General features: G+C 45.0%; 1 protein-coding gene across 3 annotated transcripts in view; it reads left to right on the top strand.

Annotated features, from left to right (window-relative positions):
• rev3l (REV3 like, DNA directed polymerase zeta catalytic subunit) overlaps positions 1–26,831 on the top strand; it is a 63,395-nt gene that overhangs the window by 5,544 nt on the left and 31,020 nt on the right. For 2 of the 3 annotated variants that reach the window (XM_084000718.1, XM_084000719.1), the window contains exons 2-5: positions 21,150–21,339; positions 21,498–21,572; positions 22,853–23,013; positions 26,401–26,530. In XM_084000718.1, coding sequence (XP_083856844.1) covers positions 21,150–21,339; positions 21,498–21,572; positions 22,853–23,013; positions 26,401–26,530 — 556 coding nt within the window. Of the gene's footprint in view, positions 1–13,785; positions 14,028–21,149; positions 21,340–21,497; positions 21,573–22,852; positions 23,014–26,400; positions 26,531–26,831 lie in introns of those variants that run through there. The other variant, XM_084000720.1, reaches the window with a different exon arrangement.

Here is a 26,831-nt window from a genome sequence, read left to right as displayed (position 1 = left end):
GCCAGATTTGTCATGTAAAGAGTAGTGTTGGGCGATTTTGACATTCTCAGATCGTCCCAATCGCCCTCCCTGGAGATCGCCGATAGACCTATCTATCGCCGGGGTACGGGGGGACACCTCGTCGGGCTGTAACATACAGTAACAGGGCTGGCGTCGGCAGCCTAGTCACAGCCACAACACCACCAGCTAAACGTGTTTCCTCAAATTTGAGGCGGAGTGGCCACCCTGTTTACCACAGAGATTTTGTGTGCGGTCATATGACTACCTGGCTCCGTCTGATTGGACGTCGCCAGTGGCTGCATTTGATTGGTGAAACACTGTCATTTGACAGAGTATCTGTTGGAAGCAGCCAGAGAAGCGGCTTCATTAAAACAAAACAAACAGATTGCGCATTGGATCAATAAAAAAAGTAGCGAGTGTGTGTGTGTGTGTGTGTGTGTGTGTGTAAAATCGGCAAGAAAACAAAACAGCGCCGATCGTCCTTCCAATCGCCGATTGACGATTGGATCGCCAATCGGCACAACCCTAGTAAAGAGTATTGGTGTTCTTGGCCATTTAGACTGTGGAGGTGAGCACCAGTATGTTACCAAAGTGGAATATATGGAGTATGATTTGGAGCGAGTGGAGGGAAGCTAAAGATTGGTGTGATGTGTGATCTTATTCTCTTGTTATAAATACATGGAGGGATTACATTGATAATGGTACTGACTACCAAATCTCTGGTATGACATCCCTACTAGTCTCTCCTGCACTCTGTGCCTGTGGGAGGGGCTTCAGGGTGAAACAGAAAGCAGAGCGGAGGAGAGGAGCGATATATCACTGTGAATAACAGACAGCTGCAGCAGGAGCTCTCACACTCAGCTTGGATAAAACGAGTGCACATGCATTAGGTAAAAAAAACACACATTTTCTTTGCTTATACTTTGGGAGGGGGAGGGGATTCAATTGTGAGGGTAGTGCATGACCCCCCCCCAATGCAGTGGGCTGGGAAACATTGATCAGTATGAATGAACCCAGTAACCCCTCCAGCCATCACATGGATACACACGTCACTTGGACCCGTACAGTTGTGTGTGTTCATCTGTCATCCAGCATAACAGGCATACTGTAACAATCGTCGGTTAGAGTGGGGATGTCTGAGACCACCACCCCCAGTCTGTGTCCGCTATGTTCACTGGGTTAGTTGTAGGGCTGGGACGATATGCTTTTCTCCCGATTCGATTCTTCTACGATTTTTTGGATGGCGATTCGATTTAAATTGCGATTCTACGATATTGCCGATTCTCTCGATTCTTAGTCTGCATTTTTAACATTTATCTGCACACAAATACTGTAGGAGCCTATAAATTAACATACTCCATTATAAAGTGAACTTAAACCCTTTTCAAAACCTGTACTCTCTGTATGTAAAAAAGGCTAACAAATGCACATTGCACAATATTTAAAAAAAATAAAAATTCAAAAATACATTCACAAAAAAAAAAATCGATTTTTTATTTTTTTGAAAAAAAAAAATCAATTTAAAAATCGTCAAAAAAGATATTGCGATATTTATGTGAATCGATTTTTTCTCCCACCCCTAGTTAGTTGCCTCTTCTGTGAGCCAAAGGATTCCAGCGGCCCTCAGCAGAGCACCACGTCGATCAGATCGGCCCACACAGGAAGTCAAACACCGAGCATCCGGTAAATTTCAAAATCAAACACAACAACAAACTTTCCGATCGTAATCATAACTGGTACAAACAACAAGGTGCCAAGCAGTCAGAGGGTCCTAAAACTCATGACAGGATGTCATGGATGAAAAAATATTAATCATGGAGGTTAGGGGTGTCACGATTCTCCAAATCCTCGATTCGATTTGATTTTCGATTTTAGGGTCACGATTCGATTCGATTCTCGATTTTCTTTCTTTTTCTTACAGCACAGACGCCTATGCTATTTTCAGACTAGTCTACGATCATTGGTTTTATTCATCAAATTTTGTACAGTAAATCTTATTTCAAAAGATGGGATACATATAAATGATGCAATTTCCATAATGTATCACATTAGGCACTAATGGTCACATTTAAATAATTTCTTTACAATATAAAGGTAACATGCCCCCAAAAATCATGATCCAGGGTCCAAAATTGCCCCCAAGGTTTTGAAACAAATATATTTATATCTGTACATTATCATAATTTTATTTTCATTAATTTACCGTCGTGTCTCATTATTCTCCTGATGTCGGCTTAATATAATGTAAACGAGATTGCGCTGATACGCGAGAGTCATGTGACAGCGGGGCAGAGCTGCAGCTGCTGCGCTGCCATGGACCTGATGATCAGGTCCTGATCAGACTGGCGGTGGCCCACAGTCAATCAGTCCCGGATCCTCCACCGTCACCAGACCCCCGAAAGCCCCCGCAAATAATACATCGACAAAAAGTGGCAAGTTGCACCTTTTCGTCGGCGTATTATTTGCGGGTTTTTTTTTTTTTTTTTTAAATCTTATAACGTCTCAGCAACATGCGGCTCTCAGTGCTGATCGGTGTTGTGTAGTTAGAGCTGTGTCTCCCTCCTGTTTCCCAGGTAGGAGGGGGACAATAGCCCACCAGGGCTGGGTGATAAAACGCTATAAATTGTGAAATAACTTTTCTTCGATAGAAATATGAGACGTGGTCGATAGGTTCCGCTGCGCCGAACCAATCATGTGGCTGGAATAGAGCCGGTCAACATGTGCATTTGTTTGGGTTGCTGCAGACGTGCACAGCAGCTGACACCGCCGGTAAAAAAAAAAAAGCGAGAGAGAGAGAGAGAGAGAGAGAATGAGTGAGTGTTGTCTCGAAATAAAAAGTCTGACAACGGGCAGTTGTACTGTAGCTTTGCGGCGGGGGGGGGGGGGGGGGGGGGGGATCGTCGATCCTCTCTTTGACTTCGGTGCTCGAGATCGTGACGTAATTTCGATCGATTTCGATAAAAAATCGAAATCGTGACACCCCTAATGGAGGTGGAAAACTACAATATTTTACGATACAACACGCCCGATTTAAGAGTAAGTAGCCTGACAGAAGATCAACCTCACAAAGACAAAGGGATCTGTTGTTAACATTTTAATCTCACTTTATACACGGCTGTTATCACGATAGTTTGTAGTTCTCCAGTGATCTTCTCTGGTCTCCAGCTGAGTCAGAGACGGATCTAGTGGAAATTGGGGGTTAGGTTTATACCTTCATGCTACGTCCAATGAACAGTTTAAAAGATGAGACTGACTTTGCCTTTGTCCATCAAACTTTCAGTTCCCTGTCGTTACCCAAGTGTAGACAGAGGCTTATGTTTTTAAACCAGATTTATTAATCTCACCCTGAGTGTCTTGTAGGACATTAGACCACATAGGCTGTGATGAAGCAGGTTGGAGTTGTTGTTTAGTTGTTGTTGTCCTCCAGTAGCTGCATGCCAGATGGCTTTGCCAGTGAGGTAATGTGATTTAGTTCATCTCCATGGTGCGATGGATGCCCCCTCGGTAAGAGGGGAGTGGAGGGATAACAGGAAGTATTTTGTCTTTTGATGGAGCTGTATTAAAAAGCCAGCGTTTGATGTGAAGTGCCTGCTGATGCAGGGGCCTGCTGAGCGAGGGCCGCTGTTTGTAAAGTAGTATACTCCGGCTGCGCCTCTTCTTTTTTTCTTTTTTCTTTCTTTCTTTCTTTTTCCAAACAGGTTTCTGTGATGTGGTTCTGTGTGGTCTGAGGAGAGAGGCCTGTGTTGGCACGTGGTGTTGGGTCATTTCAGGTCCTGCGCTCAGTGTCGGGGCCCTTCCACTCTCCTCCTGCACTATTGTCCCCACAGAGAGAGAGAGAGAGAGAGAGAGGAGGGGCCCTCTGCTTTGTCCAGCCATGCCTGTGAGAGAGGGAGACTTCCCACTCTGTGTTCCCTCAGGGCCTCTGGCTCTGCTGCAGGAGAACTCTGCAGTGTTTCAAGGCAGATTAAGACCTTGTTTAAAAAGAATGAAAGAATTTGGCAGGCTGAGGAAAAAGCTTGAATCGCTGCTGGAGGGGTAGAACGCTTTGAACCCGCCATGCTGCGCCATTCAACAGGGATGTTAATGAGGCCTGTGCGTGTGTGCGTGCGTGAGCCTGTGTGGTGGTGGTGGCTGTGCACATTTGCACGAATGCACACAGAGAAAAACAAGGTGATCAAGTTTTTATCTGTAGCGTTTTGGGGTATATCTGCAAATTAGGGTACAGTAGCAGTGCCTCCTGTTAGAGCTCTGGTTTGTCTCTGGATTTTATTTCCTGCATGTGATATGAATTGCTGCTTCTCTTGTATAGCTCTGGATCAGACCTGGTTGAGAGCTTTAAATTGCTGAGAGAAAGTATTGTTCCCCCTCTTATGATGGAAGCCTGAAAAATGTTAATCGCACCTCAAATCTCAAAACAAGACAATGCTTCGGTCTTTCACAAACTCACCAGATCTCTCTGTATAGATTTCTTCGTCTAGCCTATTTACTTAAAGTCAGTGCATTTTTCGGTACCTGTGCAAAGTCCACTCTTCCTCTGGACAGCTGGAGACCATCCCCCGCCCCGTCTCTCTGCTGCTGTTTCTGTTCAGTGTGAGACTGCAGCGGGAGCGGAAACAGTGTTTGATCAAATTTGAGTTCCAGAGCTGTGTACAGTCAGTTTGAGGGCAGGCTTATTAAAACGGGGATTGGGAGGGAAATTCTGGAAGCCCTGGTCTAAAAATAGCACGGCTTGTGTGCGAGTGTGTGTGTGGTTTAAATGCAATCACAGTTGTGTCTTTGCAGATAGAAGGCAGGCTGGTGGTTGTTGCTGCCGTTTAACACCGTCTCCGGTTGATTGATACATATTTGGCAGACATTAACTATGCCACCTTTTTATTACTTGAGGAGTGACATGTCTAGACCTGCTCAGTTCTGTTCGTTTCCGGTCTCTGTTCTGTTCTCCGACCGGCAAGACGTGCAGTGAATATCAAATTTCATCTGAACTGAGGAAAGGAGGACAGGCGGTGCTGGGAAAATCTCTCGTGTTGTCTGGTGAGAGATTGCTGCCCCCTTATCAGAGAGCAAACTGTGGACACACACACACGGCTTCTTCTACCACTGTGGCAAGTGGCAACCACTTCTCCTTGTGAAATCTGCAGCATCTCTCTGCAGGTTGTCCTGTCACATCAGGGTTTGCAGGCCAGGCAGGGCTTTCTTCTCCCCCTCATCATTATATACCTGATGCCTCACAATGAAAATGTGAAAACAGAATTTGCAAATTGCAAAGCAAGCCACTATTCCCCTCCCTGGGAGGGAAACCCCAGAGGAGTCCACACACTGCTCAGTCGCCTTTAAGGCTTCTCAGCTTGTAGCTGTTGAGTCTGACTCAAAGATTTACGCAGATGTAGCCAGAATCAGAAATGAATTTATAATGCAGAGAAATTGCAGTAACCTACAAACTCCATGGAGCAGAGACGTGGCATGTGTGTATTTGCCTAGTTGCCAGGCTCATGAAGTACAGGCATTGTACTGAGAAAAGGCGCAAATGCAACGATGGAGACTCAATATTTCATCATTTAAATAAATAATTGTCATTAACTGTTTTTTAATCCAGTCCAAGTTTTGTGAGTTTTCCACTCTGGACACCACCAGCCTGGCAGAGTGAGTGTGTGCAGCAGCAGCAGCCTGTAGCTCGTCACTGTGCAGAGACTCGTTTGGGTCCAAACCTGCGCTGGAGCCAGAAAAACAGCCCAGAAGTTGCTGGAGGGAGGAGGTGAAGAAGACATGGCTCCAAAGAAAGACAACAAGCACATTTTCCATAATAGCTGCTGCAGTCTGAGGAGAATAATAGTAACTGGATTGAAAAGGTGCCTGTCTCTGTGATCAGCATCACAGATGTTGTGGCCAGTGTGTTTTTTTGGGTGTTTGTGAGTGTGTGTGAGTGAGAATCTCCCTGCCCGTATGTCCTCGTCGCTGCTGCAGGCACCCCGAGGGTTTCCCCTCTGCCGGTCACACTCTCTGCCAGTCTGCTCTCTCTCTCTCTCTCTCTTCCTCTGCTATACTCAGCCTCCACTCCTCCACCTCCTCCTCCACCTCCTCCTCTTCTCTTCTTTCTGTCCTCCACATTCCTTTGTTTTACTCGACATGCTGTTCCAGTTTTGAGGATTTTCACTTTCTCCCCCTGAATGGCATCAGCATTTCCTTTCATCTCTCTGTGCTGTCCCTCCTCCTCCTCCACCTCCACCGTCCACATTGTCCTGTCCTGCCTCTGCAGCAGGAGAGTTACTGCACATGGGGCAAAGAGAGTGTTTACAACTGGAGCTGCTTTGGCCTTTGCCCTGATCCCACCAACCCCTCCCCACCCCTCTTTGCTGTCCTCATCAACTCGAAGCCTCACACTCCCTTTAAACCCTCCTCTGCCCTCCACACCCACCTCTTCCTATCTTGGGGGCCCCATTCCCTTGCATGCCTGAACATTAAGGATGGTGGCAGCCATTGGTTGGGGCTAATAGAGAGGTGGTGTAAGTGAAGTGGACAGGTCCTTTTGTTGGGACAGGTGTAGACCAGGGTTCACTCAGTCCACACTTTTAATTTCAGTCCCTTAATCCTTCCTGCTGAACACCGGTTATAACAGAACCACTTATATGTGGTAGTCTGTTTGTAGTTGTGTTTGTTTGTTTCTGTCTCTCTCTCTGGGATTAATTCTGACATGGAGCTGTTACCCAGGAGACGAGATTGTTTTCATGTGGCGTGGAGGACTAGAGGAAAAAAAGCTGGATCAATGATGAGATGTCACACACAAGAATACAATCCTGAACATGTCAGTGTGTTGTGCTGCCTACTTCTTAGAGAGTGGTTGTGTTTCAACACCCACCCACCCTCCTCCTTCCTGCCGTCTCCCCTCCCTCCTCCTCCTCTTCATAGTGCTTCGCTGTAGGACTTCAGTGTGTGTGTGTGTGTGTGTGTGCCTCTTCTGGCCCTGCCCTACTCCTGCCCTCCGGCTGTGCTTGGCCTACATGGCCTTCACTGATGCTCCCCATATTTCTGCACAACACTCAGGCCAAACAGCCCCCCCCCTTCTCTCAGCCTCTGTCTTTGCTGCTAGGAGGAGGTCAGCTGAGATTATATGGGAATAAAGTGTCCTAGTTCACAGGGTTCTTCCTGTAAAACTCTCAGCCTGCTAATTACACTGCTCTTTTCTCTCTGTGCTTTTTGTCTGATTTGTCGCTCGCCCTCTTTCTCTCTGGCTTTTCCCTTTCTTCCTCTTCTCAGTTTGTCTCCTCTCTCTCCCTCCTGCTCTCTCTGGCTCTGTCCGTCTCATCTGTTTCTGTCCACACTGTAAAAGCCAATTTCTTGTCTTGCTCTGCACAGACCCATCGCCTCCCATCTTCTCGCTCTGCAGCTGTTTCCCTTCAAACATTGCACACATTTAAAGTGGATTTCCAAAGTGCTGGCTAAATTAAATGCAGACAACTAAAGAGTCAAGATTACATAACCAGTAACTTTAGATCCGCCAGTTCACGACAGCTTCCCACCCAGTATGAGACCTCAGCCATTTTTGAATGAATGGATTTATCTCTTGTGTGTCTGTCTGTCCACCTATCTATCTGTCTGTCTGGTCTGGTCTTCCTTCATTCATTTCTTCTCGTCCCTGTGCTGATTGTGTTAAAAGCCATGTCGGTGATAGACCCCTCCACCCCTCACTATCTCACTTGCTTTTCACAGTTTGAAAAGAAAAGACCATAAGTGAGAGTGTGAGTCATTAGTCTGTCAAGTCTGACTGGAAAGTCTTTCGGAAATTGTAAGTCACAGACTGGGTTCTTCGTTCTTCATCGGTAGCGAGGAACCGCTTTTAGTAAAAGCGCAGCTCCTGTTGTCCCTCGCCTCGAGTGCTGAATGATGAAGAGTTTTTTTATCATCACCGCGATATTAACATTTCTGACAAACACAAAACACTGACTGAAATGTGAGTAAGTTGAATGAAAACGATGTACATGCCAATGCTGTCACACAGGGCTTTCAAGGTTTCCATCCCTGACCCAGTTAGATCGGTCGTAGCTGTTGCCTCCATCTGCACCGTCTCCTCGCCGACCACACGGCCGCGCTAAAGAAATAAGCGGGTCGGTACGATCACTGTCCAGACCAGCCGGCACCGTAGCGCGGCCGGCCCTCGACTCTGGTGTTGATATTCATGAAGATTGATTTATCTCTGCTTTGTCTGCCTAACGAACGTCTGGCATGAAGCACAAGTTACCAAGTCACCATCTGGTCAGCCTCATCCTGTCTGCTCCAGTGACTGGCTCAACTGCACTGTCTGTCTCCTCAGCTGAGGGAGACGCCAGGGAGAGCTGGCACCGAGGCACGTGTGTGTGTATGTGTGTCTGTTCTCCGGCAGGCTCAGCTTGAGCAGTAGGGGCACGCTGGCATCAAAGTGGTCATTAAGGAGGAGCGCAGAGCTCATTGTGGTCCCCGACAGGAAACTGGGGCAGGGTGTCAACGAGCCATCCTGTCAGAAGTTACCTTTAACACAGGTGAATTGTAATGGAAATCATTTTAGGTCTAAATTCTACTAACTTTACTGAGGTTGAATGTACATTTGTTTGTCAAAATGTATTGTTATGTAGGTGTTAAGTACCCATGAGTTCTGATATTACCAATTGTGTTTAAAGGTCAAACGAAAGTAGTTTTTCTAAAAGGTTGATGTAATAGGCTAACGATAGTTTGGTGCAGGAAAAAGCCGATAACTGATTCATCAGTCAATTAACCATGAAAAAAAGCACAGGAGTCAACAGTCCAGACGGCTTGTAATGCAACACATTTTAAATAACTCCTTTTGTACCCCGCTGTCTCCCATTAAAGAGGAGCTAAGTAGCGTGGCCATGCTACATTTTTACCTTAAAGCAGAAGTGAGTGGTGCGGTCGTTTTCGCTAATGCTGCGTTCCAGGCAGGCTTTTGAAATCGTAAATTACAGCTTCAAGTCACAACTTACGACTTTGTAGCGTTTCAGGCAACCCACTCGTGTTTTTCCGACCTGTTTTACCGGTGAAAGTCACTATAACGGCCACTCGTAACTTCCGACCGGTGAACTCGTACCAGATCGAACTGGTACCACTTCACGGTCGGAAAAATACGAGTTTCCTTGAACGCACCATAACAGTCCTCGTCTCTACGTCACCACATTCACGGCGTTCCTTGGCTGCACACACAGCCCTGCATGCCGTTCTCTCTCCTCATTGGATAAAAACTGTAGGATACGATAAATGTTTTCTCTTCGGCTCAGAGCAGAGCAGAGGGACTGAGAGACCCGTGTTTCAGTCCAAACACTCTATGTAAGTGATTGCTGTCGGAAGATATAACTATTTAAGACTTATACTAACACAAATATATCACTCACTTCTGCTTTAATTAAAAAGCTCCGGACTAATTGTGATAGTTGTGATAGTTAACTACATGACTTGTGACTTGTTACGAGTGAGAATGGAGGCTCTCTGCCTGGCCGTCTCTGCGGCACCGCGACACAAACGTCCGTAAGATATTTTTGGGGCATTTTTTGCCTTTTAATTGACAGGACAGCAGAGAGAGAGACTGTGGGAATGACACCCAGTAAAGATCAGCACAGTCGGGTATCGACCTCGCGATCACTGCATTGGGCATCGTCAACATGGGATGTACCACTTGACCACTGAGCACCACATGTTGAAGTATAAAATGATCCCACTGGTACATTCTTGGCTTATGTGTGTGGGTCTGGTGCAATAAGATGATGTAACCTGACTGTGTGAACGGTGCACAGCCATCAGCTACTATTGGAGCAGATAATGACAATTTATATAATGTTCAATCTGCATTTGATTAATCTGTTTTGCCGATTAATTGGTCTATAGTTGTGTTCTCAGTACTGGAGAAACTAAGAAAATGGATTTTCAGTTGGTTATTGTCACATTAAAGTTCTCTTGTTCATTTTATCTCACCAACTCTGTTTTTGATAAACACATTTTCACTGGATGTTTCCAGTTTTCCACCAACCAGTTTGCAGGTTACTTGTCTTGGGTCCAGGTGTGTTTTGTTTGCTGCAGCCTTGAGCCCCCTCAGACTAGTTCAACATGATATGAAGAAAATCTGCCATGTGCAATAATAGTGTTCAATATTGGAATGAGCGGTGGTATCAACAAAAGCATTAGTGCCATTAAAATCTTAAGGACACCCCTCCCTATTGATTCCTGAGGACCGGACACAAAACGCTTCTGTCGGATGGAAGTAGTGTTTTTTTTTCATCCTCTCTCCATAAGGCCTTAAGAACTGTACAGGAGCCGTGCAGGAAGACCTACAGCTTGCTCAGGACCAACCAGGCTGGGACGTCGTCTGTCCTCTCCCCTTGGCTTGTTGCTCAGGCCCGCAGCCAGGAGGGCCGATGCATTTGTCCAGGCTTAAACGAAGTCCAGACACAGTCGGAAAGGGAGAGTTACCCAGCACAGTTTGAGGCTTGGACCCAGCTCTGCCTTCTACAGCATAAATTTGTGTTTTGGGAAATGCTTTGTCAGTAAGCCATAATTGTGCAGCAGTAATTGGAACCATCCTGAAATAGTACGAGGAAATGACTCTTTCTGTATACCGAGACTCAGAATGTGGTGTATGTTAATGTTGGAGTTTACATTTCACTTAAGGAGCAGGAAGACATTTGCAGTGGACAGTGTTGATGATTGTTAGGAGCCCAGGGTGTTGTATTACAGTACACTAGTAGACTACAATAAGCCCCTTTTGACTGGGGTGCATAAGACTACACTATGCCCGCCCGGATCTGCTGCTAAGTCGACACTGAAGATTAGAAAGATGGAAACTTAATCACCGGTGTGACACAATCAAATATTATTAAAGAGACCCCGAGGAGTTTGCTTTTGGTTATAAAAGAGTCTCATATTAATGTGGATGAGTCTACATTACCCACACTTGTTAACTGGTCCATTTTCAATAAATATATCATTTTGTCTTTATAGTTATTTTGATATTATTATTTAGTGGTCGACTCGCCCAGCATTTCCTGGTTTCGGTTTCCCGGACGCTGCCTGGTGGGTCATGGGAACCGGATCACTAGTTGGCATCGTTTATGGTCAGAACTACAACGGTATCTGATCGTCTTCGAACCTCCGACTTTTGTTCTTGATGAATGAAAACATTCTTGGCAAATGCTTTCGCTTTCGTCTGCCTTGCGCCGGTCCAAGAATTTCACCGTGCGCACGGAGGCTCATGGGAAATGTACTCGTAGTCCCTTTAACAATTTCTGAATGGATTCTTAGGCGAGACTGTTGAGGGTGCTGCTGTGTTTTCACTGGAAGCGACGCAGCACCAACACTGGAAGACCGAACCTCCTCTTTCTATAACTTCTTGATCAACGCAGTCAAGTGGTCGGCGGCTTGGCAACAGACGAAGCAGCAGTCGGATGTGTTTAATCAGTGTTGCTGGGTGGGGGTGGGGGTGGGGGGGTGGGGGGGGGGGGGGGGCTCACAGTCAAGTTCTGTGTTGTGTCACTCTCACTGCAGCAACCCCACAGCCATCATCAGCATCACCCCGTCAGTGCAGGAGGACAGGAAGACACGGTGACGATCCACACTTTGGGGAGCGATGCGCTTGGTTTGAGTGTCATCTGCAATTATGTAATTGCAGAGGTTTGTGTGGACGCCTGCTGCTGCCAGAGTATCGCACCGTGATGAACACTGCATGTCTGCTCTTGACAGTCCATTGAGAATCCCTCATTCACCCTATAGGAGCTATAGAAGCATATAGGCTATAAAGTCATTGCTGGTCTGCATTATGATTTTTTTTTTTTAAAACAGGCAACATAAAGCCCTCATTCATCTGTAGATTCCATCCCTCCGCCCTCCAGCTGTAATTTCAATGAGCAGATGATGGCAGTGAATCCATTAGAGAAACTGTGATTTAGCGGGTTGTCGCCCTCCTCTGTTCACTCCGCCTCTCATTGCAGTCAACCCCCCCCCCCTCAGACACACACAGCAGCTTTGTTCATCTTCTTGCTGTGTGTATCTATATATCCCTGCATGTCCGACTTCACGGCTGACGTGATGTTTGTGTCACTGTCCCACAGTAAACGTTCTGTAATCTTTCTTCAAGGATCTCAGTCTGGGAACTGCGCTCACTAACGTTTACTGGAATCCATCTGGACTGACCCCAACATCCTGGAGAGACATAATCACACACATCACCAGCAATTAACTCATTAGAGCAGTGGCAGAGAATATGAAGGCTGGTGCCAGTGACGCTCCTCTGGCAGAGGGAGCCGTTGATTGGCCGCTGTCGTCATGCAGAACAGTCGTTCCTGCGAGGAGCTGACTATATTTATATATTTGTAGGGGTAAGAAACAAAAAAAACAACAACAAGAGACACTTCCAATTCCATCAGCAGGCTGAAGGATCTGTGTGGGTGGTGGATGTTTGTGTTTTTCTGTCTAGACATCTGTTTTTTAGACCAGTACCTATCAGCAGAAGACTTGCTGCTTGAAGAACAGATTTGAAATGTAGCCCCCCCTCCCCCTGGGCCGCAACGAGGTGGAGAGGATGTGAGCAAAATAAAAACGCTTCTTTCTTTTTCTTTTTTTTAATAACGAAAAAAAAGGTTTTAATGCTCAGTCTCTTCTGATATGATGTATGTGATAAATAATAGATTGTATTGTGATATGACTCATGATTTCATACAAGTTGTATTATAATTTTAATTCATTGTACAGGTGCAATATCTGAATCACAGGGGCTGTATTTTAGATAAAAGTTGTGCCAACATTGTTCAGCTGCTTGCTACAGGGCAGGCAAATCATATTCTCTGACTATACGTGACAAACATATGCAAAACAACAAGTAAAATGCAACAACAACCATTCCAGCCTGCAATTTGATCTTGTAATTGCATATCACAACATCAGCCGAAAACATCTCAGCACAATTTTATTTTGCATATGAAAGTGTGAACCCTGTCCCACCATGTATCATATGTCTATTGTGATATTTGGCATTAATATCAAGGTGCACTTTGGCACTTTCCTCTTGCTGTCTCTCTCTGCCATTATGTTTGTGTGCAGCATGCGCGACTGTGACGTCGGCTCTGGAAGTGGTGGGAGTGCTCAGTCTCTTAGATGTCACACAGCTCTCCCTGGGCTTTTTTTTTTTTTAATTAATACCAACACTGGCTTCATTAACATGTTCTTCCACTCCTCCCCGTGGCAGCTGTCTGTCTGATTACAGACTCACAGTCTCGCTACTCCCCCCACCCCCCTCAACCTCTGAGAGGGAATGAGAGAAAAAAAATATGAACTCAGTGCACCGTGTTCACGTGTAGAGCGTACAGAGCTGCTGCTGTGCTCGAGAATAACTGGCAACATGAAATGTCACTTTCCCAACACGGTCTCAGATGAGACTACTTTGCTGGCCAGATGTGTGGAGATGTGTTTTCTGTTACGGCTGTTATGTACGAGCCTGTTGCCTGGGAAAAAGAGCTCTTGCGCTCCAAGCTTGGACCTTGAGGAAATCTCAATCTCTCTCTGCCTCCGTGTTCTGCTGTCGTGTGTTTTCAGCTTGTAGTAGTCGTCTTAGTTACAGAGCGAGGATTTGCTGCAGAATCCACAGTTGTGGATATTGGCTCTGTGTATTTACATATTTCAGCAGAAGGAGACGGAAACTCACCTCATTATCCCACAGCACCACCACCGCTGGTAGTACAGATTGTAACGTTTGCCACGTAATGTGCCTGTTTTCCTCATAACAAACGAAAGGAGGGGAGGGGTGGGGGGGCTCCCAAACTGGAGGTGAATGTTTGAAACCGTGGCTGGCTACCAGGCATAGAGGCTGACAGAGTAAACACACCTCACTGCCAAGGAAAAAGTTAGCAGCAATGACTGATGGCCGGCGCTGACTCCACGCTCCCGCTCCGGAGGAAACCTGGCGTCGTCGGAGCCTCAGCCAGCCGTGTGTTGAATCTGCAAACGTAAACCACTGGAATACACGGCTCTGCAACAGAACATTTAGATGTGAAGCACTGCAGGTTCGTCCGCATCCATGCACGGTCACCATATTGGGTCAGCTGAGTAGAGGGAGAAGAGTATGAGAGCAGAAACTAAGTAGAGCTTGGAAAAAGGCCACAGGCATGCACAGCAGCACAGCGTCTGGCTGCAAAAACACACAAAATATTGAGCAAACACAGGCACAAGCAGAATCTTTAACCAGTGCCAGTTTGTGTGCATTTTACTGTTCTGTGTTGTATAGGATATATAGTAGGTATATAATATTTGATTTTTAACTTGAAATTCAAACATCGGCTTGATTGTTTTATTTTGAAATACATCTCTGTTTCCTCCTGCTCTCCAATGCTGCTGACCTCTCTTTAGATTGTGCTGTAATCTGAATGGATACAATCTGAGACCTTTGGAAACGGTGACACACACTCTCAGTTGCTCCCTAACTGGGTTTGAATTAATAATTTATAGTAGACTAGATCATCTTCTCTGCAGTTAATTAGTTGCACACAATGTGAAAAATGAGAACAGCACAAACTTTTCTTGTTTACTTAAAGTCCCCCTAAAATGGCATTTTAAAATTTGTAAAAATGCTCTGCTATGACTATTTTTTGACTGAAATTGCTTTCTACAGTGACATATTAATAATTTCAAAAATTCAATTTTTGGTTTAGGGGTCTTTAATCTTAAACTTTGCTTAATCACGTTCAGTGTACATCAGTGGTCTGGTCATACGTGTGTGTTTTCAGGTGTGTTAGTCTGAATAGACATTGTTCCTACCTGACGTTGAGGCATCTTATTGACCGGTTTCTGACTTAGCTCCTGGCTGTGACTGCCTTACTGACCCAGTGGTGGCGGCTCCTGCGACAGGTGCTGAGTCATGGAGCTGCAGTGGTGATTACAGTGAGAACGTGGGGTGGGAGGAGGAGGAGGGGGAGAGAAGGAGGGGGAGGAGCTTGGCAGAGAGGCCCGCCTCTGCCTCAGACTGTCACCCCCTCAGAGATAAAAATAAAAATAAAAAAAAGACCCAAGTTGTCACAGCCCCTCCTTCCCTCATTCAGAAATCCTCCAGCTAGAAGACTGGAGATGGCACACTGCCATCCATCCATCCGTTGTGTGTAACACTCGTCCGCACATGGGAGCTGGAGCCAATCATAGGACGAGGACACGTCGCCAGTCAATCACAGTCCAACATAGTATAGAGACGAACAACACACGTAACACCTACGGGCAAGAGTCACCAGGCCCTGGAATCGAACCCTTCATGCTGAGAGGCGACAGTGTGCCAACCACGATACTGCCGTGCCACCAAGCAATAGTAATAGTAGCTTCCATTAAAATTTTAATTAAAATCCAACCCTGTGTATAGATTTATATCACCATCAGATCTTTATAGGCTGGAGCTTTGTGTTGGATGAGTTTTGATTTACTCTGTGGTGCATTAAAGGGACTCTCATTACGTCGGGACATATTCTGTCTGGAGCATGAGCAGCATTTCACACACTCACACACACACACTCTCTTTACTCTCATGCTGCCCTCATTTTATTCTTCTGACTTCATATCCCTCCTTGTTTTCTCTCTCTCTCTTTCTCTCTCTCTCACACACACACACACAGTTTTTCTCTGTCATTATAATTTCTGTGTGTCTGCTCTCCTTTTTCATTCATTTTGTCCTACAAAAACACACACACACAGACACACACACACACACACTTTCCTTTCCCTCTGTCTCTTCTGGTGGCCCGACCAGCTGGGTGGAAAGAATCACTTGTTTATCTCTCCCCCCCCTGTCTGTCAGGGGCTTTTTGCTTTGCCGGCACTGTTGCTTAGCAACTGCAGCAGAAGCCGGCATTGGCTGCTCACGGTGTGCGTTGGCGTGCGGGAGAAAGACAGAGCTCCATGTTGACATGGAGGGCTGAAGACAGACAGGCGCGTGCCGTCCTCTCTGCTCGCTCACCAGTGGAGTGGCTGCCGCCCTTTGTGTGGCTGGTACCGGAGATACACACACAGACACACAAACACACAGCGCAGACTCGAGTGTGCGTCTCACAACCCCGAACACCACAATCTGTTGATTTGTGTCATTAAGTGTTTTAGCAGTTTCCTTTGCACCGTTTTCTGTCTTTTTAGAGCAGCTGGTCAGAGGTGTGTCAGGTTGGTCAAGACACCTGACTGACTGACTGGCTGACTGGGTGGATTTGGTATCTTAGCAACAGCTTGACAGAACTTCTTCCAGCGGTCACTTTTATCCGAGGGGTGGTGCCCTTATCAGATTTTGGTTGTCAAAGGTCAGTGTCACAGTAATCTCATATTCTTGTGAATACGAGATGTGTGGTGTGACCTCACAAATTCATCCACCAATTGATGAGACAGTTGAACAAATGTCTCGAAGACAGTGATGTGATCACTTTTCGTGTCCAAATGGTCCTCAGGTTAACTTTGCTGTGACTTATCAATGCTCTGCATAAATAATTCAGGAAGGAGAGATCACCATCCAGAAACTTGGCCGGTCAGCTGAGACACAAGTGCAAGAGCTGAATGCAGCTATTTAAAGTCCAGGCAGATCGTGACATTTAAAGTTTTCAGTTACAAATTGTATGTAAAAATAATTGTGTTGAATTTCTTTCTTCTTTTTTTTTTTCTTTAAAGAGGAAAGCAACGACACAGCCACACACTGGAACCAGGGGATAATTGGCATGTTTTGGACTAAATAAACTAGTTATCTGACACAGAAACTCACACACACACACCTGTCTCAGCCTACTCTCAGAGTAGTCGGCTCTTCATGCAGGTCTGTTGCGAGAAGCTCATTGTCTTTCAGCACCACAGTCAGCCTTGTGTCACCCTCCCTCTCTGTGGGGAAGCAGTCGTGTATCACTGCTGCTGGTTAATATTTCTTCTATTTCTTCCATTTCTGGAGCCTTCACTTTGGGTACAGTCTCAGCTGTTGTTGGCAGGGAACTGCAGCGCTGCATCTCACGCAGCAGCCATCATACAGCATGCAGAGGGACTGTGTGTGTGTGTGTGTGTGTCACTGGGGTGAAGGACTAGTGTCTACTGGTTTCTGTCCATCAGCAGCAGCAGCAGCAGCAGTGGTGGTGGTTAGGAGGGCCGGCATGTCTCTGGGCATGTGCAGACAATGTCTGGCCAAGAGTGAAGCACCTGCTCAACACTGCCTCCTCCTGACCAGCTGTCTGTCTGTCAGTCTGTCACCAGCACAAGATGAACGAACAGAGTGAAAATCAGCCTCTGCACCTCCAGCATTTGTTGTCTTAGACCATGTTATCGTCTCTTATGTAACCTGATTAACAATGTGCAGAGTGCAGACTCCTGCAGCAGCAAACACAGCAGCGAGCAGCACCGGCCTCAGCTGAAGTGAATCAGTCCGTCTGCAGCACGGCTCACCTCGGATGACTCCTCAGCAGCAGCGTGCAATGTCTGCCTGTATCTCACTCTCTCTGCACCGGCTGACCTCACTTCACATTATTCAAGACCTCAATCCTCTCCACTCCACCCGCAATCCCCCAGCAATGTTCTCCCCCCCACCTGGTTTCTATTTAGTTATTTAGCTAATGGGCTGTTTTAACACGGAGTGCAAGTACATCGTGAATCACGTTACAAGCCTTTGTCGCACTCATCCATCTGTGCCGCCCGCCCTGCAGTGATCGCTCAGAGAATGTATAGAAAAAACAGTTTACCCGACCCCTCAGACACTCTCAACTGAGATATCTGTCTCAGTTGCACCCTGTCAGTAGATTTAATAGTGTCTGTAGAAGTCAAATTGATTTAGTACATCAGGTTATGCATTTGCTCAGGGCTTTGTCACTACCTGTGAAAAAAGTAGCTTGATTCATATTGTCTTGCGAGGCTGTTCGTTCTCCAATGTGCTTTGGTTTGTTCATACTTTCTGGTAAACGTTAGAAATAGAATGGACTGAGTTTCATCCTTTATTTTGTATCTCAGCGCCGGTGATAGTTAAAGAGGCATATTGTTGGACACAATATCTCACTTAAACTTTGGCACAGACTTTCATTTGGACTCAGAGTCATACTAATTTGATTTTCTTGGCTGAAGGTTAAAGGTTAAGGCCAGTGTGATCTCTCAAAACATAACTATGGCCTTGTGAGCAATCTGGAGAACTCTCTTCACTATTTGGCACAAATATAGTCCGAGTGGTGGAGGGATACGACCAGTTCTGGATCCCAATGGATAGAAACAAAGTTTCTCCCCCATGAAATAGTGTAATGGAGGTGGTATGATGGTGTATTTGGCGATCTTTGGCTCAGTGCTCTGTCTCTCAGAGTCTGTAGACTTTATTGCTTAAACATATCCAGCTGGTGATTCTCAGATCAGCTTCAAACTGCTTACATTCCTCTGTTTGTGAGTTTTATCTCAGGCTTCAAACATTTGTATTCCTCATCATTGCAACATAACACTCTGACTAATTACTGCAGCACTAATGTTAAAGGGGACATATTATGGAAATATCACTTTTTGAAGGCTCTTTAACATGTATTTGGGTGTTTGTCTTGCCTTCTGGCCCCTAAAATGTGAAAATTGACAAAACAAATCTGTAATGTGCAGGCTCCCTTGGTTGAAATCCACTAGGTTTTATATGGAGGTTATTTTCTATCATAAATCAAGAGCATATTATGTTGATTTGAGAGCATTACTTTTTGATTTGACGTTCAGAAAACTCTGCTCTCATATTCAAATTTACTCTGCTCGCGCTCAAACTATGTGCTCGATGTTTAAACCTGTGCTCTCGGATTCAAAGTTGCCCTGCTCGTGCTCAAACTTTGCTTTCGCATTCAAGTTTGCCCTGCTCGTGCTCAAACTGTGTGCTCGCACTTGGTCACAGCTGCCTGCGCAGAGTGTTTCCTCTTGCGCGGAGGAAAGTCCTGCTCTCGGATCTCTGCTCTGCTCACGGATTTTCTGTCAACTGTCAACCAATAGAAGACCGGCTACTGTTGACCAATCAGATCATCCCTACTTCTATGCTTCTTTGTGGGTGCGTTCACTGTAATTCAAGGAGCGTCACATACGGGCGGGCACTCTTTCTACCGGGTTTATCTATTTCCGCCCCACAGGCTGTTAAATGTGGCGGCTCCCTTTATGTTTTGACAACTTTTGGAATAAAATATCAGTTAATTAATACACGAGCGCCCGTGCTTTTCATTACAATAGGTAGCTATATAAACATAAACTAGCAGTAGTAGCGGATGGGTGCCTTATGTATGTTTTTTTTTTTTTATCCACGTTCATCGGTATATATGTTTTATAGTCTAAATGCCAAGAGTCACTAATAAGTGCTGTGATGGTACAGTGGTTAAGGCAGATGACAGTAGCTCTTTTTGTTGATCATAGGACCGCTGGTTCGAATCCCGGCCCTGCCGGCACCCTCATGTTATGCTATTTGATTTTTATGATTTTTTTTTTTTCATTGAAACGCTTAACAAACCGCCTGAAAGAGTCAGATTTTTATTATTTGTCAGGATTTTTTAAAATTTGGTTTGTAGTTGATTTTTATTATATATTTGGCTCAAAGTGTGAAAAGTGAGTGAGTTTGGTCTGGCAACATGAAACAATAAACTTACTTGAGTACTTCGGTCGGCCATGGTGACTGTCTCCCCGCTCACTCAGTCTCTTTCTTCTTGGGAAAGCACTGATCCAAAGTAGTGCGCCCCCTGGCTTTGACCCCCGGGTGTCACGCACCAAAATTATTATCATCATGGCATATTTTTTTAATTTTCATTTCATCATGTTTTTAATCACGCATGGTAACCCACCATCTCTTGTTAAGCGTTTCAATGAAAAAAAAAAAATCATAAAAATCAAATAGCATAACATGAGGGTGCCGGCAGGGCCGGGATTCGAACCAGCGGTCCCATGATCAACAAAAAGAGCTACTGTCATCTGCCTTAACCACTGTACCATCACTGCACTTACAAGTGACTCTTGGCATTTAGACTATAAAACATATATACCGATGAACGTGGATAAAAAAAAAAAAACATACATAAGGCACCCATCCGCTACTACTGCTAGTTTATGTTTATATAGCTACCTATTGTAATGAAAAGCACGGGCGCTCGTGTATTAATTAACTGATATTTTATTCCAAAAGTTGTCAAAACATAAAGGGAGCCGCCACATTTAACAGCCTGTGGGGCGGAAATAGATAAACCCGGTAGAAAGAGTGCCCGCCCGTATGTGACGCTCCTTGAATTACAGTGAACGCACCCACAAAGAAGCATAGAAGTAGGGATGATCTGATTGGTCAACAGTAGCCGGTCTTCTATTGGTTGACAGTTGACAGAAAATCCGTGAGCAGAGCAGAGATCCGAGAGCAGGACTTTCCTCCACGCAAGAGGAAACACTCTGCGCAGGCAGCTGTGACCAAGTGCGAGCACACAGTTTGAGCACGAGCAGGGCAAACTTGAATGCGAAAGCAAAGTTTGAGCACAAGCAGGGCAACTTTGAATCCGAGAGCACAGGTTTAAACATCGAGCACATAGTTTGAGCGCGAGCAGAGTAAATTTGAATATGAGAGCAGAGTTTTCTGAACGTCAAATCAAAAAGTAATGCTCTCAAATCAACATAATATGCTCTTGATTTATGATAGAAAATAACCTCCATAGTTTTATGAGCTGTTCCCTCAGTTGTCTTCCAGTGATGTAACCAGGATTCAAATTTGCATAACACCACCCCTACCTGGGATCGGTAGAAGGGGCGGGGCGGGGCAAGCAGTGGTTCATTTGCATTTAAAGGGACAGGCACTGAAACCAGCCGTTATGAACATGGTGGTTTTGAACGGATGAAAAGAGCTGTGATTTTTGATCCTTGGGGTATTTTGACCAAAGCATGTCACAGATATATCTTTAAGACACCTGGGAACTATTTTAATTTGTGGAAAGGAGGCATAATGTGTCTCCTTTGTCACCTGTGAAGTCAAATCCTGTTTAATTGTTAGTGCTGAAAAAAGGTATGATTCTAGTGAAACCCACCCTTGTTGCCCCAAACTGAAAAAAGTAAAAGAAGAAAAGTGAAAGTAATTCAGAAATGGAGAAACGTGAAGCATCGCTGTGTCTGACAGCATACTGTCAAATGAATGTGAAATAAAAAGATGTGTTGTTTCTCTGTTGCAGGTCAGAAGACATGTCTTCACCTCCACGGTGTGTTCCCTTACATCTATGTGCCATACGACGGCTATGGGCAGCAGCCAGAGCGCTACCTGCGGCAGGTGGCCTTCAGCATCGACAGGGCCCTCAATGTTGCTATGGGAAACCCTGCCTCCAGCACCCAGCACATCTTCAAAGTGGTGCTGGTCTCTGGCATGTAAGTGACTCATCATCGTCAACTGAATGGAGCTGATGAAGCCGAGATTTTCCCAAATAGCAGCGTGAAACAGGATTAGAAAGCATTTAAAATTCATGAAATAACAATGAGGGGAAATCCTGTGTGTTGATGATCTTTCTGATCTTTTTTTCTCACAGGCCTTTCTATGGCTACCACGCCAAGGAAAAGCACTTTATGAAGATTTATCTGTTCAATCCTCAGATGGTCAAAAGGTAAGGTTACCGTGGATCGATGCAGTTTAATGTGAAAAGAAGCTCATCCCAGGCTTCTGTTGTTTGATGTTACTGAACGGCAGACGGCGCGCGCACGACTCCGGCTCACTAAACTGAAATCGATCGCTGCGCACTCAGTTGTACAAATTGATTGGCTGAGAGTGTGTGTGTTTGTGTGTGCGTAAGTGCGTGGAAGCACACAGGGAAAACGGCCTCTTATTTGCCAGAGTGATCAGAGTTGGCGGCGACTCTGTGTGTGTGTGTGGAGCTGCTGATCTGGTCTTGCCAGGGAGCAAGTAGCTCACAGAGGGAACGAGGGAGAGTGACAGGAAGAGGCTCAAGGAAAAGACAATCTATAATGGTGAGACTGGAGACGGTTAGGGGAATTAGAAGGATAAATAAAATAACTGAGCAGGGATTCAAGGAAAACACCTAGCTGCTCTGTATCCCTCTTTCTTTCCCCTTATCTGTCATCTGTCTGTCGGTCAGACAGCCAATATGATGCTCTGACCTTTAAAGGGGAAACCTGACTCCAGGACAGACTTAAAACATGAATTGCTCCCTATTCATCTTCACAACAGTGCTACGTCTGAAAATGGGTTCAACATACTTCATATATTTAAAGCAGCATGTTGATTTTCAGTTTGATGACCAGTGAGTTTATTATTCAGAGTCACTCAGCATTTAAAATCAGTTGTATCGTTGCCTCTATGGTTGAAAACGTGCCTTTTACAAAGGGTATGTGACAAAACAACACTAGCTGCAGGTATTAGCAAATGACTGATGTGACACCATCTTGGATCAGAATTGGAAATGTACATTCCAGTTGACCTCACAAGCAAACAAGGCAATAACAGCAAGAAGCTCAATTCTCATATTATCTCATATTCGAAATATGATTGTGTGAACTTCTGAAGGCTTTAACCATAACTCCTTTAGCTCATGCAACAGACAACAGTTTTAGATTTTAGGTTTTATCAACAACAGGCAGATTTAGGACTCTGATGAATTTATTGAGCTTTATATGCATATTGTCAAACTATCCCCCATCCCAGCTTGATGAAGTTGCAATACTAGATTTCTGTAGATGCCCAATAATCAGTAGATATATGTCTTCAGATTTGGGGGAAAAAAATGCTGAGCCAAGAGTTTCCTACTGTGACCATTTTCCATGCACCACCATGATTGATTTCAAATGCAGAGTATGAATATTTTTTTATCCAGAGTGTATTTTTTAAACCCAGGTGACAAGTGATGTTTATAACCTCTGGTTGTTGCAGGGTGTGTGAGCTGTTGCAGAGCGGAGCAGTGATGAGTAAGAGCTACCAACCACATGAGGGCCACATCCCCTACCTGCTGCAGTTCTTTATGGACTACAACCTGTACGGCATGAACCTGGTCAACCTCGGAGCGGTCAAGTTCCGCAGGAGCCAGAGCAAAGGTAAGAGAAGAGGGCAAAAGTTTTTCCTTTTTTCCCCTCCCTGGGTTACTAGTCAGTCATGTCTACCTGGTATCTCCCCAGTGGGGTTGAGTCAGTAGCAGTGGCCTACTTTGGCTGCAGGACTCAGGAGTCAATCTTCTTTTTTTAAGGACAGTGTGGGCAGAGCCGGGTGTCTTCATGCTCACTGTGTTGTTCCCTGTGGCTCAGCAGGGACAAGGGACATGCCAGGACCGTCTGCCATAGCTTTTTGTCACATTGAATCAGTTCTGATCTCACCTCAGCCTCAGGATGCCTGTGTGTGTTGTCCTCCGCAAGCTCTGTTTTCTCCTATTCTGTGGTCTTTTTCACCTCTGCACCTTTTCTTCCATGTTTCTTCCGGTCCACTTTTCACAGTGTCTTTCTCATTTTTACCATTTTGTACCTTTCACTGCTGTTCAGGAAGGAAGAAATAAAACCTTATGGAAGCACAAAGCCTGCTGGAAACCATTTGAGAAGTTTCCACAGAACCAGGAGAGAGTTGGGCTTGTAAAGAGAGAGAAAAACAGAAGAACAACTAAGCACATATTTGTGTTTGTAGCAGACACTTTACAGTCTCCAGACTCTTTGTGTGTATGTTTTCTTTAATGTTTGGCCATAACTCACAAAGTCTTCAGCCTCAACCCAAATTAAAATGTTTGAATTTGTTACATTTGTTACATTTTATATCCAAAAAGTCAAAGGACAACTTCATTGTCACATCATAATGTGCTGCCCCTCCTGTCTTCTACACTCATATATTCCTTAATTCTTATTGATTGCAGGTTAGGTTGGAGGTCCTTTGAAATACACCACCCAAAACAATTAGGGGCACACTTAAATCACACATTGGACCTTTATAGACAATTTATTCAAATCAAAAATCTTTACGGATGTAATTTGTTGAGAACTAAACAACTGTCAGTCATCAACACACTGAGCACTGGATTCACAATCACACCAAAAATCAAAGTGAGGAAATCATTGTATTGCACCAGTAGAAACCCCACTGCCCCACTGTACCAGTGTGAGGTCTCACAATCACTCTCATGAATTCATCCTAGTACCTACCCGCAGTCAGGGTAACTGACCATGGCAATGACATGGAGGACTGTGCCACCCTCCAAGTGTGATCCAAGTCCGAAACTGCACTCATCTGTTAGGAGAACAAGGGCCAGTGACAGACCTGCCGATGCTGGCCGTCTGCCTGGTGGCGAATGCAAATCAGGCTGCACAGTGTTGGGCTGTGAACAGCGGCAACTCCAGAGGAGGTCGGGCCTCAATACTCCGCTCACAGCTTCTGTGTCTGATTTCGTCAGAAACATATACACCAGTCATTTTGTTAGTCTCTGGTAATGTTCTTCATGTCCCTCCTCACACAAAGGAGCAGATACTTGGCCTTTTATGGTGTCCTTATGGTATCTCCTCCATACTCTTGAGACTGTACTGGGAGACAGTGGGAACCTTCTTGTGGTGCCATCCCGGGGGAGCTGGACTACCTGTGCAACCTGATTAGATTGCAGATACTGATAATAATACATTTTACTTTCTTGCACTCAAGGAAAAAAAAAATACAATGATTAAAAAAAGTGCCAAACAAACAAAAAACACAAGATACACAAGATGAAAAAACAGATTAAAATTGGATGCATGGAGGAGGAAGTTTGTGGATGGCCTTGAATGTTAACTAGGGGAGCCAGTGGAGCTGCTGCAGAATGGGAGGGGAGTGATGTGGATGGATGGATGGATGGAGGGGGTTCTGGTGATGTTGCAGGCAGCTGAACTATGGGCCAATTGAAGCTTATGAAGGGATTTGTGAGTGAGACCAAAGGGGGAAGTATGCAGACCGGGTATATTATTGATGTGTAGGGGTGTCACGATTTCGATTTTTTATCGAAATCGATCGAAATGACGTCACGATCTCGAGCATCGAAGTCAAAGAGAGGATCGATGATCTGCGTCTGTGCTGTAAGAAAAAGAAAAAAAATCGAGAATCGAATCGTGACCCTAAAATCGAAAATCAAATCGAATCGAGGATTTGGAGAATCGTGACACCCCTATTGATGTGTGATTGTTGATTTTGGATAGTGTTGATTTTGTACCAATGAGGAGAACCTCAGTTTACTGGTAAGGTAAAGGTGGGTAGAAGTTGATATTTGCGGAAGATATTGCCAAGGGTTAAGGAGGTAAATGATGATCTCTCTTTTAACCTCTGAATGTGCCTGTTGTTTGTTGCTCTGCTCCACACCTGTGTGTAAATACATTGAAAGTATGTCCTGAGTGGGGACACAGTTTGCTTTCCAGTCACAGTCATGTGGGCCTCATGATTGGCGTGTCAGACTGAGGGGTTCCTCCTCAGATCTTGAACCTGACCCTCACAAATCCAAATGCATTTCCGTCCGATCGACCCTGTTTGATCAGAGCTTAGCTGTAGTCTCAGACCAGTACCTCCACTTCCCAGCAACCCCCAGAGAGCACCCAGCCCGGCGGGGGCTGCCTTCACATGTGAGAGCATTAATGATTCAGGACAGGAAATTCCTCACTTGACTTTAATAAAGTTCCTTTTTGAAAATCCTCACGCTTGACTCTCCTCTGACAAAAGCAGGGTTCCCATGTTTGATCCACCTCTACAATGATGCAATCAATAGAAAGAGGCTCCAATCACCTCTACGACAAAGAAACCATAATACTCCAATAATGGCTACACCTGTTTACATTTTCCTTCCTCCTCGATTTGAAAAAAACTTGAAAGCAACTTTTTAATCTGGGATCAAGTGAAGGACTGATGAAAGGGGCCCACCTGGTAAAATGGGCTATTTTAAGATGAATAGAGCTCTGAATGTGTGTGGAAGTCCATTAGTTGGCCTCAACACTCGCCTCCAAAACACACACACCCTCAAATGTCCTCATGTGGAAAATGTGTAACCACCTCTGTCCTCTTTAGTTTACTACATTCTGGTCCATTATAAATTGATTCATAATGCATGTCTTTAATATCAACACTGTATGCACCCATTTGTGTGAGTGATGGTGCGGCCCTCTTTCAAATAACAGCAGGGGAGTGTTGTTAGCATGGGCACACCCTTTTCCCAGGAACTTAGTGTTGCACACCAAAACTCCCACCGCCACTATAATCAATCCACCAGGTTGAGCAAATTCATAATACATCAAAAACGGACAAACGAATATAAAAAAACTCACTTCCAGCTCACCCTCCCTCACTGTCTTCATGATGGGCATGAGCACCATGCTACATAACAAAATGAATGTTAAAAACCTAATTTTTCATCATCATTATCATTATGGGGGCTACCATGCAAAACAACACTACAATACCATTCATTACGTCATGTCTGTGTTGATGTTTTGCAGGAGGCCCAGACACACGCACTCCCAGCAGCCGCCCCAGCATCAGCCCCTGGAAGAGTCCCTGCACCTCCAAACTCAATGACAGCACTCTGGGGGGAACGTTTGTCCGCTGGGAGGAGAACAATATACCCTGGTGAGTCTCTGCTGCATTATCTCCCACTAGAAGTTAAAGCTGAATCCCAGTTGTAACTGAATGCCATTACTTGCTGTGAGCCGACTGGATCGATTCAAATATAATTTTTGTCAACCAATGACAAGTTACTTCCTGTAGTGTGAAATATCCCATCAGTAGGTTAAAGTTGTGTTATGTTTCTTTCTTTTTCTATCGTTTTAGGAAATATATTGGCTTTTCTGCTGTTTTGTGATTAGAGCTATTTGATGATTGATAGATGTATAACTGTCACGTCTCATGGAGCCAAAACAAAGAAATAAAA

Source organism: Trachurus trachurus (genome assembly GCF_905171665.1).
Source record: "Trachurus trachurus genome assembly, chromosome: 24".
Classification (NCBI taxonomy): domain Eukaryota; kingdom Metazoa; phylum Chordata; class Actinopteri; order Carangiformes; family Carangidae; genus Trachurus; species Trachurus trachurus.
The sequence above is the reverse complement of the archived record's forward strand: the minus strand, read 5'-3'. Positions and strand labels throughout refer to the sequence as shown.